This window comes from Panthera onca, chromosome B1 (assembly GCF_046562875.1).
Source record: "Panthera onca isolate mPanOnc1 chromosome B1, mPanOnc1 haplotype 2, whole genome shotgun sequence".
NCBI lineage: Eukaryota > Metazoa > Chordata > Mammalia > Carnivora > Felidae > Panthera > Panthera onca.
Genome location: NC_138342.1, coordinates 59,019,084 through 59,032,681, shown reverse-complemented (window position 1 = coordinate 59,032,681; position 13,598 = coordinate 59,019,084). Strand labels below are relative to the sequence as shown.

The 13,598-nt window shown below is 32.2% G+C and overlaps 1 protein-coding gene across 7 annotated transcripts in view; it reads left to right on the top strand.

The window, feature by feature from the left end:
* ANKRD17 (ankyrin repeat domain 17) overlaps positions 1 to 13,598 on the top strand; it is a 163,049-nt gene that overhangs the window by 56,475 nt on the left and 92,976 nt on the right. The window contains exon 1 of one of the 7 annotated variants that reach the window (XM_060654889.3): positions 11,788 to 11,934. The exons of the other annotated variants lie outside the window; for them this stretch is intronic. Within the exon in view, the coding sequence (XP_060510872.1) occupies positions 11,932 to 11,934 (3 nt within the window). The 5' untranslated portion in view covers positions 11,788 to 11,931. Of the gene's footprint in view, positions 1 to 11,787; positions 11,935 to 13,598 lie in introns of those variants that run through there. 7 annotated transcript variants of the gene reach the window in all.

Here is a 13,598-nt window from a genome sequence, read left to right as displayed (position 1 = left end):
CCCCACTCCCCAACACATAGACTATATTATTTATTCTGCAGTCTGTGGGAAAGGGCCTGGGGCAGGCATGGGGATGACTTCTGTAATAATCTCGAGGCATAATTTGAGGCAAATGCAGCCAAGACTAGAATGAGATATTTTGGGAAGAGACTGGGGAGTTTTTAAAATGTGCTACAGCCACTTTCTCTTGAATTTGCTCCTAGGGAAGAGGAGTTACATGTTAAGTTTTTTATTTAAAAAAAACAAAAATTTAACGTTTATTTATTTTTGAGACAGAGACAGAGCATGAACGGGGGAGGGTCAGAGAGAGAGGAAGACACAGAATCTGAAACAGGCTCCAGGCTCTGAGCTGTCAGCACAGAGCCCGACGTGGGGCTCGAACTCACGGACCGCGAGATCATGACCTGAGCTGAAGTTGGCCGCTCAACCCACTGAGCCGCCCAGGCGCCCTGAGTTTTTTAATGATGAACTCTTCAAATTCTTGTGTATCTTTTTATATAGCACACGTTTTAGGTTACCTTCCTTAAACAGGATGTTTAATCTTCACAATTCCTAATATTTATATAATGTTTTGTTTGTGATTCATCTAATTTATTATGTAATTCATGGAGAATATGTGTTTAGTATTATTTTGAAAGTAAAGAATGGCTTTGATTTTGTTGGGGGATGTGTGGTGGGGATCAGATATCCAACAAAAGGCATTTTATAATTTTGGTTTAATCTTTGTGACTTGGGGTGAGGGTGTAGTATACTAGAAGTAAATTATCTTTTTTTTCTGATTCTGGACTTTTTTATACTAACAGATTATTCTTGAGGTATAGTGTTTAATTATGTGACTGGCAGCATTCCAGTTAGTCCATTTCTTTTACAAAAATATGGATTTTTGATGAAATTATGGATATATTTTAAAGCTATTTTGTCAGTATACCATGTAGACAGCCACATTTCATAGGAATTCTTGAGTTTTTGTTTGTCAAATAGATCTGTCCTTAAATAATTTAACTCTTTATCAAACGAAGCATTCCTGATGGCTGTTCAGTTAATTTGGTATACATTTGCAATGTACCAAATGAGATTTTTCATTTGCAGTGAGAAACTAAATAATGTGTTTGGATAATTTAAGAGTTTCAGTATATAGACTTCTGTATTTTTGTTACTAATTAAATGATAGTTCACGTTATTTTATTATTATGACACTAGGTTATAGACAAAATTGGTGATATTTTAGTAAAACTCCATTGAAGGTTTTATTTTATTTTATTATTATTTTTAATATAATTTATTGTCATATTGTCTTACATACAATACCCAGGGCTCATCACAACAAGTGCCCTCCTCAGTGCCCATCACCCACTTTCCCCTCTCCCCCACCCCCGCATCCACCCTCAGTTTGTTCTCTGTATTTAAGAGTCTCTTGTGGTTTGCCTCCCTCCCTTCTCTGTAACTATTTTTTTCCCCTTCCCTTCCCCCATGGTCTGTTAAGTTTCTCAAGATCCACATATGAGTGAAAACATATGATATCTGTCTTTCTCTGCCTGACTTATTTCACTCAGCATAATTCCTTCCAGTTCCATCCGTGTTGCTGCAAATGGCAAGATTTCATTCTCTCTCATTGCCAAGTAGTATTCCATTGTATATATAAACCACATCTTCTTTATCCATTCATCAGTGCTGGTATAAACATTGGGGTACAAGTGCCCCTATGCATCAGCACTCCTGTGTCCCTTGGGTAAATTCCTAGTAGTGCTATTGTTGGGTCATAGGGTAGTTCTATTTTTAATTTTTTGAGGAACCTCCACACTGTTTTCCAGAGCGGCTTTACCAGTTTGCATTCCCAACAGTGCAAGAGGGTTCCTGTTTCTCCACATTCTCGCCAGCATCTGTAGTTTCCTGATTTGTTCATTTTAGCCATTCTGACCGGTATGAGGTGGTATCTCAGTGTGGTTTTGATTTGTATTTCCCTGATGAGTGACATTGAGCATCTTTTCATGTGTCTCTTGGCCATCTGGATGTCTTCTTTGGGAAAGTGTCTATTCATGTCTTCTGCCCATTTCTTCACAGGATTATTTGTTTTAGTGTTTATTTATTTATTTTGAGAGAGAATTCCACACTGGCTCTGTGGCTTATTCCTAGGAACCATGAGATCATGACCTGAGCTGAAATCAAGAGCCAGACACTTAACTGACTGAGCCATCGAGGCACCCCTCTGTTCAAGGTTTCTATAAAGCAAATGCTTATATACAATTAGTAGGTATATGAAGTGCCCATATGTTTCAGTTAGCTTAGGATACTTTGAGTTTATACCTGTTTTTCTGGGATAGTTTAAAAAATGTTTTGATTTAGACTATATATATATACACACATACACACACACACACACACACACACATACACACACATACACATATATATATGTGTGTATATATGTGTGTATATATATACACTCTAATGTTAGGGTAATTATGGCAGTAGAACTCTGAAGTTACATTGGTTCATACAGTTTTTCCCAATATTTTTAGGTTTTGTATCACTAGATAACAGGAGCTGAATGCCAAGTATACTAATAACACAGTTGAATACATCAAGTCAAAGAGTAAATAATATGTTTAATGAGATGCTCATTCACCTGAATTTCTGTGTGTTGGCTCAGTTTGGTTAATTGTTTTCTCTTGAAAGTGATTGTTACAGGATTCTCTTCTTTTAAATGTTACCACATATTTACTCTATTAGGTCCTTATTTGTGAGAACTTAATATGTCTTTTCAAACATGCCAGTATTTTTATTACAATTGTTATTTGCTTTTGTTAATGTTTTGATTACAGTTGCATAAGTTTTAAATGTCCCCAGTTCTCTTTTTCCCTGAGCCATGTTATTTTAATGTGCTGTTTGCAGAATGTGAGGTTTGTCAGGATGCATTTATTGCATTACAGCACAGTTGTCTGTATTGCTATAAACATTACATGATGTAAAACAGTATTCACTATATCACCATCGGAATATAAGACTTGAATGGTATTTGTATAGTATCTTCTTTCCCACCTTCTACCACAAGAAATCTTAATGTATATGGGATATATTCGCAGCACATGATCAAAGAACTTTTTCAGAGCTGCTTAATTTAGAGTGATCGGTGGGGAGTTGGTGGCTCAGTTGGTGCTATTCAGAATATATCCTGAGTTCTAAATAAGCAGCAAACAGAACATTTGAGTCAGAGAATGTTTATAGATCTCCTTCTGAAAATTGAATATTAAACTTATTTCAAACATTTTAAATGCAGAAATAAAATATGCTTTTATTTTAAATTTAACAAGCATTTACGTATGACCTTTGATGTATAAAGAACTTGGTGGAAATCGAGATGACGTAGACATATACCCAGACATGGACCCTACCAACCAGGAGTTACTGATCTATAATTGAGACTTATGTCCAAATTAATTAACTTAACAGTGTCTATTAATTTCCCCATGAGATTCTTTCAATAATGCAAATGATAATTAATTTTTAATCTTTTAATATCATATTTGCTTAAACCAACTACAAAATAACTCTTTCCCTAGGATGAAGACAAGTTTTTTGTGGAAACACTATGTGACTCAAACTGTGTGTGCCCACTGCTTCCTGTCTGCCAGTAGATAACAAAATCAGTGAATTAAAAAAGCAAGATATCAGTGGAGAAACCAAGCCAGGGCAAGTTATGATGAATTCCCTTGAACATGTATTTTCATGATTGCGATTTTATTTATGTCTAGTGAAATTATTCCAAAATAAGAGTTATTTACCGATAACTTGATTTTTCAGGGGCCATTTGAATAATTCTGTGAGCATTTTATCTGCCTGTGCCAAAAACAACAAACAAAAAACCCCCCACAAACTTAGTTATGGAAAGCTCTTAATATATTTCAGTCCTTGGAAATGGTCCTTGAGGTCAGGTGCTAAATAAGCAAGGGATCTAGTATAATAGGCACTTAAATATAAACTTTAAGATATAAAGGAACTATTTAAATGTCTAATTGTTTTATAATGTGTGAAAAATATTAGTTCTTGTCCAGTCTGACATTTTATAAAAATAGTTTTATTATGATTCTTCACATATACCTTTGACATTAATGTCTTTAACACTACATCAGTGTTTTGGGTCATTAGCACTGTTTTCCAAAGCACCTCTTCCCCTTCAATTTAAGATGCGAGATAAAGTACTGACACAGCTGTATATGAAGGTTGTATCTCAAGCCAGAGACATCTATACCTTTAAGACACTTAGGATTTTCAGTTTTCCTCTATCTAGCTATTTTTGACTCCACAATGAAAGCATTTTCTGGGTAGTTTTTAAAAAGTTTTAAAAGTCTTCTTTATAATAACATCAGCATTTAGAATTGAAGACCAAGAATGCATTTTTATTCTTGTTACTTTTCTTTGCCTTGAAAAGATTGGCATGTGAATTTTATATTTACTTTATTTATATCCTAGATATAGTTACTATTCTTAGACTCAGATAAAACAAAATTGTTGGGTAGAGAACAGTATTTATTGTAATAACAATGATCTGTTTTGGTAATTACTGAAATTTATCAAATATGGTACATATATACTTATAACAGTTTGAGTGAGCAATTATCTAGTGTTTTAATGTTATTTGTGCTCATTATTGTTTGGTGTGTCAAGAATATTCTTTTCTGGGGCACCTGGATAGCTCAGTCAATTAAGCATCCAACTCTTGATCTCTGCTCAGATCATGATCTCATGGTTCATGAGTTCAAGCTCCAAGTCGGGCTCTGTGCTGACAGCATGGAGCCTATTTGGGATTCTGTCTCTCCCTTTCTCTGCCCCTCCTTTCTGTTCTCTAAAAATAAATAAATAAACTTAAAAAAAAAAAAGATGAAAAAAATTCTCTTCTCTTAGATTTCATCCAGCCTTGGAAATTATTCATTTAACAAATATTTTATTGAGTACCTATCCTGTTCTTCGGAGCTTGGGTTATGTAAGTGACTGAAACATAATAATCTTTGCCATTTTGAGATAGTATAAAGACTTCGGCATTGATTTAAATGAAATGGGAACCATTGGACAGTTTTGAGCAAAAGAATGATAAGATCTGACTTATATTTTAAAGAGAATTGGAATACTTGGAAATCTGACTCTTATTATTTGAGCTTGATTCAGTTTTGGATATTATATATATGAAATTTATATATATTATACATAATATATATGAAGTTTAAGAAAAGTTCAGTCGTTTATATGGGTAATGAGGGTCTGTTAGAAATCTCCTGCTTTGCTGCCTCCTCTAGGGTATTTTATTGATGAGTGGAGCCAATGAGAAGGTGAAGATAGTAAAGGCAAGGCTCTATACTTTCCTCTGAGGAAAAAAATCCTGGAGGAAGAAGAGCTCTCTTTTCTTGGAGATGGGGAAGAGAAACAAAAGATAATAGTTTAAGATATGTAAGTTGAGGTATCTATAGCACATCCAGAAAAAAATATCTAGCAATTTAGATAATAGAGAACTGACACTCAGCAGAGAAGTCTGTTTGAGAGAGAGAAATGTTTCAAAGTTATCAGTAGAATAGGTCATATTTAAAACTTGTGTTTATAGATGACATTACCTTGCTTGTATAAGTTAGTTAAAAAGGCTGAAGTTTGAATGGAGAGGACGTATCAGTATTTAAATGATTTGGGCAAGGAAGAGAAGCTCAAAAGGGCCTGATTAGAAATACTTGGAAAAAAAAAAAGAAAAAAAATAGTTGAGATAATGGGCACATTTAATTGTGAACTGAAAAATGATCATAAGAACACAGACTGAATGAAAGTGGAAAGGTTTAGGGTCTTAAAATGCAGTTAGGTACAGGTGTAATAGAGAATAACAAAATGATAGAATTAGAGTGGGTAGATGTTAATAAATGTAAAACTTCAGCGTTAGAAAAAGATACAAGTGTTCAAGATATAACCATGAATATAGGTTCTCATTTTGACTAGGTTATCTTTATTACACCTTTCAAATTTTGGGATTCTTGGAATGGAGCATTCATGTTTTTTCTCTTTCTTTGTTGAATTCAAAGGAATTCAACATAGCAGCAATCTTTCTTTTTAATTTACTTTTTAAATTCCTTCTTAAATTTGATGTAAAATTTGGAGAGTAAAATTTGCAATTATTTTTCCCTTTTTTATGGTAAAATATACATAACAGTTTACCATTTTAACCATTTTTAAGCATATGGTTTTGGTGCATTATGCCCTTTTGTTAGTTATCTTTACATTAACTTTATTTCTGTGAACTTCAAAAATATTTTTATTTTGGTTAAAAAGGTTCTTTGACCATAATGGAATTAAGCTTAAAATAAAAAATAGACTTCTGGAAGATCCCCAAATATATGGAAATTAAACAGCACATCTTAAAAATAATGCATGGGTCAAAGGAGAAGCCACATAAAGAATGAGAAGATATTTTGAATTGAGTGAAGTATACCTGAGTTTGTGGTATGCAGTTAAAGCAGTTCTTAGAGGGAAATTTATAATATTAAATGCTTATTTTTTAAAAAGAGTTTTCAAATCAATAATTGAAAGTTTTACATTAAGAACTATAAAAAGGGGCTCCTGGGTGGCTCAGTCGGTTAAGCATTGCTCAGGCTCAGGTCATGATCTCATGGTTTGTGGGTCCAAGCCCCATGTCAGGCTCTGTGCTGACAGCTCAGAGCCTGGAGCTTGCTGTAGATTCTGTCTCTGTCTCTGTCTCTCTCTCTACCCCTACCCCACTCACACTCATTGTCTCTCTCAAAAATAAATAAACATTAAAAAAACTTATTAAAAAAAGAACTATGGAAAGAATAAGATCAAGGCAAGCAGTATAAAGATAATAATAAAGATAAAAATGGAAATCAATGAAATTAAAACCAAAAACAATGAAAGTAAAACTGAGTTTGGTTCTTCGAAAGGATCATTATGATAAAACTTTAATCAACACTGATTGGGAAGGAAAGCAAGACAGACAGATAGACACACAGGTTACCCATATCAGCAGTTGAAAAAAGGGACATTACCACAAATCCCACCCTTATACATTAAAAGGTTAATTAAAAGGGACTATTATGAATAACTTTGCCACCCAGTTTAACTCAGGTGAAATGGACAAATTCTGTGGAAAACAGACTATCAGGTTTCACTCAAGAATGCATAACCTGAATATTATCTAAGAGAGAAATATTTCTAATTAAAAACCTTCCAGCAAAGAAAACTTCATGTCCAAATGGCTTCATCTGTGAATTTTTTGAAACATTAAAGGAGGAAATAATTCCACTTCTATACTAGCTTTTCCAGAAAATAGATGATGAATGATTACATCCCAATACCTTCCTAAGCAGACATTATAAAAAAATAAAATTATAGACCAATATGTATTATGACCCTAGATGCAAAATCCTAATAAAATATTAGCAAATAGAATCTAGCAATATATAAACAAGTTTATACAACATGAACAGATGGTGTGTATATGCAAAATTTATTTAGCATTTGCTAGCCAATCAATGTAATTCACTATATTAACACATTCAAGAAGAAAAATCATTTTACAATCTCAACAGATACAGAAAAAGAGTTTGATAAAATTAAACTTGCGTTAATAAAAAAAAAAACATTGTCAGTAAACTAGGAATATTAAGAGAACTTTCTTAGTTCTGATAAAGTGAATTTATAAAAAATCTACAGCTTATGTCATCATACTGAATGGTGAGATTGAATACTTTTCCCCTAAGATTGAGAACAAGGCAGAGATGTCCATCTTATCATTCCTACTCAACATAGTACTGGAGATCCTAGTCAGATAACTTAAAAAAAACAAAACAACAGCAACAACCACAACCCAGCACAAATATAGGAAAGAATGAAATAAAACATCTTTTATTGGTAAATGACATGACCGTCTATGTACAAAATCTGATGGAACCTACAAAAAAGATAATAGAACTAATCAGTGAGTTTAAACAAGGTCTCATAATTCTGTATATTAAGTATGAACATTTCAAAAATGAAAATTTTAAAACATATCAATTAAAATAAGACCAAGAAAAATGCAACACTTAAGAATAAACAAAACTTAGGCGCCTGGGTGGCCCAGTCTTTAAGTATCCTTCGTCTCAGGTCATGATTTCACGGCTGGGGAGTTTGAGCCCTGCACAGGCTCTGTGCTTACAGCTCAGATTCTGTGTCTCCTTCTCTCTCTGCCCCTCCCCAGCTCATGCTCTGTCTCTCTGTCTCTGTCTGTCTCTCAAAAATAAATAAAATATTTTTAAAAACTTAAAAAAAAAGGATAAACAAAACCATGTATATTATTTATGTGCTGAAAACTACAAAACATTCATGAGAGAAATTGAAGGTGATCTAAATAAATGAAAACATATATACTATATTTATGGTTTGAAAGACTCGGTACTGTTAACATGTAAATTCCATCCCACTCATCCCCCTAATATGGCCTGTAGACTTCAACATAATCTCATTCAGAATCCTATCAGAGCTTTTTAGTTTTGTTTTTGTTTTTAGTAGAAATTGACAACTTTCTGATAACTATAAAGAAAAAGACCCTAGAATAGTGAAAACAATTTTGTAAAGAATAAAGTTGAAGGATTTCAAGACTTAACTATAAAGCTGTCTTAACTAAGACAGTGTAATATTGATGAAAGGATAGACACGTAGATTAATAGAACAAAATAGAGTCTAGAGAAGATCTGTGTGTGATCAACTTGATTTTTGACAAAGGCGCCAAGGCACCTTTCCTCTCAATAGAGAAAATGTAGTCTTCTCAATGAATTGTGCTGAAACATTTAGATATCTTTTTATAGAAGGAACTTCAACTCATGCCTTGCACTTTATACAAAAATTAACTTGAATTGGATCATAATCCTAGGTATAAAAGTTAGAACAATAAAACTTCTGGAAAATAACAGAAAATCTTTGTGACCTTGGTTAAACAAAACTTTTAAATAAGGCACAAACAATGCAAACATAAAAGAGAAAATTATAATTTGGATTTTATCACATTTCAAAACTTATGTTCTTTAAAATATACTGAAAAGAAAATGAAAAGATAAGCCATCAGCCTGGAGAAAGTATTTGCAAACCATGTGTCTGATAAAGGATTTGTATTCAGAGTATATTAAGAATTTTTACAACTCGATAATGAAGAAACAACCAAAAAAAAAATGGGGAAAATGTTCTTAACAGATCTTTTATTGAAGAAATACACCAATGGCAAATAAGCAGAGGGAAAGATGCTCAATATCATTAACCATTAAGGAATTGCAGAGTAAAATCACAATGTAACTTCATCCTAGGAAAATAGGAGGAATAAAAGAAAGGAAAAAACCTATGGTACCAAATGTTAGTGAGAAGTCAGAGCAGACAGAACTCCAACAGTGCAGGTACAAAAGCAAAAAGCTATTATGATTTGGAAAAGTCTGTCAGTTTCTTATAAATTTAAATATAGAGTTACCATATGACATAACCATTTTATGTATGTACCCAAGATAAATTAAAACATGCTCACATGAACCTTGTACTCAAATGTTCATTAGCCAGTGAATTAACAAATTGTGGTACCTCCATATGATGGAGTACTATCCAGCACTAAAAAGGAATGAACTACTGTTGCATGCTGTAGCATCACTGAATCTCAAAGGCATTATGCATTTTGTGAAAGCTGCAGTTAGAAGTCTGGATGATTCCATTTCATTCTGGAAAAGAAACACTGAAAGTAACAGGAAACATGGTTGCTAGTAGCAGAGGGTAGTTATAAGGAATTGAGCCTACAAAGGGGCAAGAGAAATATTTGAGTGCTAAGAAAGACTTACGTGATTGTGATGGTAATTATATAACTATGTATTTGTGAAAATTCATAGATTTGTACAACTAAAAAGGTGACTTTTATTCTAAATTACACTTCAGTAAACCCGACTTTCATAAAAACTTAACTGAATACAGAGGGAAAAGAATGAAGAGAATATAATATTTTTCTGATTTTGCTTCTCTTGAGAAATAAGCAGTTGCTTTAACTGAAACTTACTATGACTTGATTTTGATGCCTGACTTTTTTCATTCATTTAAAAATAATTAGGTTGCATGTACATACTTAAAAATGAATTATATATATCAGGTTAATTCTTTGTATCTAAAAATAATACAGATTGTTATGATAGCTCTTTTGGGATTTTTGTTAGAATTACGTAGAGATGTTTGGGTTATTCCTGATATTTTTCTTTAAAGATCTGAAGTAGTTTTTTTCTTATTTGCCAAAATCACACACTAGGAAATTACATCATCTTTTTTTCTTTTAAAGTAAGCAAGATAGAAGGGTACAATCAAGTAAAAAAATTCTCTCATTGATTTCAATCTTCAGTTACCACTGTTAATAACTTGGGTTTCTACATCTTGAAATTTTTTGTTTGTATTTTACACATGCATATGTTTTGGTTTTAAAATCAACTTAGATGGATAACATACCATGTTTGCTTTTCTGTGGCTTACATTTTTCACTTAGTGTAATTTGGGTATCTTTCTGGATTGATAACCATATATTCACTCGGTACATGTTTTTAAGTATTTACTGTTTAAAACTAGCAAGGAAAAAAAATAGGGTCCTTGCCCAAGCAACTGATATTCAAAAGATAATAAACAAATTGGGGGAAAATGTCACTATTGATAGGTTTAATGAAGGTAATTAGTTAAAGGGTAAAAAGATGAAAAGTGAAGGGACAGAACGAGCAGGAAATGTGCATTAGATAGTTGTAGTATAGGACTTTCTATCTAGATCTGCTTTATTCTGCAACTAAATTAATCGTTCTGTTGATTGGCATGTGGATTACTTATAGTTGTTTTCTGTTATAGTCAATACCGTGATGAACATCCTTGTATGTGTTTTTTACATGTACAAGTATTTCTGTAAACTAAATTCTTAAAAGGAAAATCACATTTTTAAATGTTGATTATACATTCTGCCAAATTATCCTGTAAAACATTAGACATTATCTGTCAGTGGATGAAAATTGCCTCATTTTAATTTGCATTTACCTGAATCCCAGTGAAATTTTGCATATTTACTGATTGTTATTTCTGCCATAAATTGCCTACTTACACCGTTTTGCCCATTGTGGGATTTGTCATTTTCTTACTGAGATTTTAGGATTTCTTTATAATTCTGTTTATAATATATACATCATATTTTATAATACTTTCTCAATCTGTCACATGTCTATGGAATCTTTAGATTTTTCATTTTTATGGTGTCAAAATCTATCACTCTTTTCTTTCCTAGCTTCTCGGTTTTGTGTCTTTCCAGAAAAGCCTTCTTATATTAGTTTTAGTCTCATATATTTTTTTCTGTGACTTCTTTAGTTTTATTTATGTTCATAGTAGATTTTAATTCATCTGGAATAATATATATATATTATCTGGAATTATACATATATATAATATAATCTGATATATAAATAAAATCTAGAATTATATATATATAATATCTGATATATATATATATATATTTTTTTTTTTTTCATTCTGTGATAGGGACCTAACTTTTTCCAGTTTCCTAACCATTTTCCCCAAATAATTTATTGAACAATATATCTTTTACCCCCACTGACTTGAGATACCACTTCTATCATATTTAAAAGTCCAAAATATGTGTGTTCTGGATTTAATACTCCATTGTTTTAATTAATTTCATTTTACATTTAACGCCTGATAGGGAATCCCTGCCCATTGTCTTTTTCAAAAAATTTTTGGCAATTTCTGTGTATTTTCTCTTCCAGATGAACTTTAGAATCAACATGTCAAGTTCCATTAAAAATCCCTTTGGGATTTTGATTGGAAGTGCATTGAATTTACAGATTAATTTGGGGAGAATTGACATCTTTACACTATTGAATCTTCCCATCCAAGAACATGGTATGCCTCTCCATTTCTTTAGGTGTTCTTTTATGTCCTTTAGTAAAGTTTTATGGTTTTTTGATGTAGGTCTTAGACTTTTCTTGTTAGGTTTATTCCTAGGTAGTTTTTGTTGTTATTGTGAATTACATCTTTTCTTCCAGTTTACATGTTGTTTTTCAATTGGTTATTGCTAATATGTAGGAAATCTGTTGATTTTTGTGTGTTCATCTTACCAAGTACTTAGTTTTCAATGGATTCTCTTGAAATTTCCAGAAGGATGATTATATTTTCTGCAAATGATGGCATTTTGTTGTTTCCTTTTTTTCAGTATTGTATGTGTTTAGGGGATTTTTTGTTTATTTTGTTTTTTTCTGGTCATATTGCGTTGGTTAGGTTTCCAGATCTGTTTACTACTAGCTCTGATTTGGGCATCTTTCCTGATGGAATCCTTTCCAATTTTTAAACTTTTACATTTATATGTGGCTGACATTTCTGGTAGAGCACGTTATCAGGAACAAAAGTTTCCTTCTTGACTTAACAAGTATTTTCATGGTAATGAATATCGTGTGTTATTATGTGTTCTTGTTGAGATGATATATATTCTTTTCACTTCTAAATTTTAATGTAGTGCATTACATTGATACATCTACCTACTGGTTATGATGTTTTCAATTTTTAACTGTTACTGAGCAAGTATTTATTTGGATATTGCATTATACCAGGAACTTTGGCACACACTGTTGATAGTGCTAAATCTGAATGGTTCTTGTCTTTCTTTAATTGGAGAAGAGAACTAATTAACAGATATCCAAGAATAAGATAATTTTAGGCTGTGATGGTACTGTGCAGAAAATACGGATAGTGGTGTGGTAGAGAGATGAGGCTGGTACTTTCTTTGGTAGTACAATCTGAGAAGGTAACGTATGAATTAAGACATGAAGAAAAAGCATTCTAGGCAGGGGAAGATCACTATTTCTGTACTTAAAGTGAGTTGTATTTCTTAGTATTTTCTTTATCAACCCTTTCTTGTATGTGTTGTATGACACAACTGCTGAATTTAATTTACTAATGATGTGTTTCATTAAGTTTTTGTTTTGTTTAGTTATTTTGCTATTCCTGCTCAGGTTTGCTACTAGAGTTTTTATGCTTATGAGCTAGGGAGTTTTCCCATCTCTTTCCTGGGCTTTGTAAATAATACCATAATGCTCTGTTCCATCTAAAGGGTAGATCTATGACTACCTTTAAGATATCTTCTGTTGATATATTCTATTATGTTTCTACCTTTTCTTGAGTTAGTTTTGATTATTCCTTTTCCTAAAAAACCATCCATTTTGTTTAGATTTTCATGTTTCTTGATTTATAGTTTTTCTTAGTTTTCCGATTCTAATGACTCATGTTTTTTTTTTCCTATTATTTTCTATAATCGAATTGCCAAAGGCTTGTCTCTTTTATGCTAGACCTACCTAAGAAGCAGTTACTGGCTTTATTAATTACTTCTGTATCTCTTCTTAATTTCTTCATTTCCATTATCATTATAAATTATACTCATACATTTTGACTTGGATTTTATTTTTGAAGATTTTTAAGACTCTACATTTTTTCTATAAGGACAGTTATGGCCAAATCCCATAGGAAATAATATGCTTACAATTTTAATTTTTATTTTGTCTGTATTCTGAGAT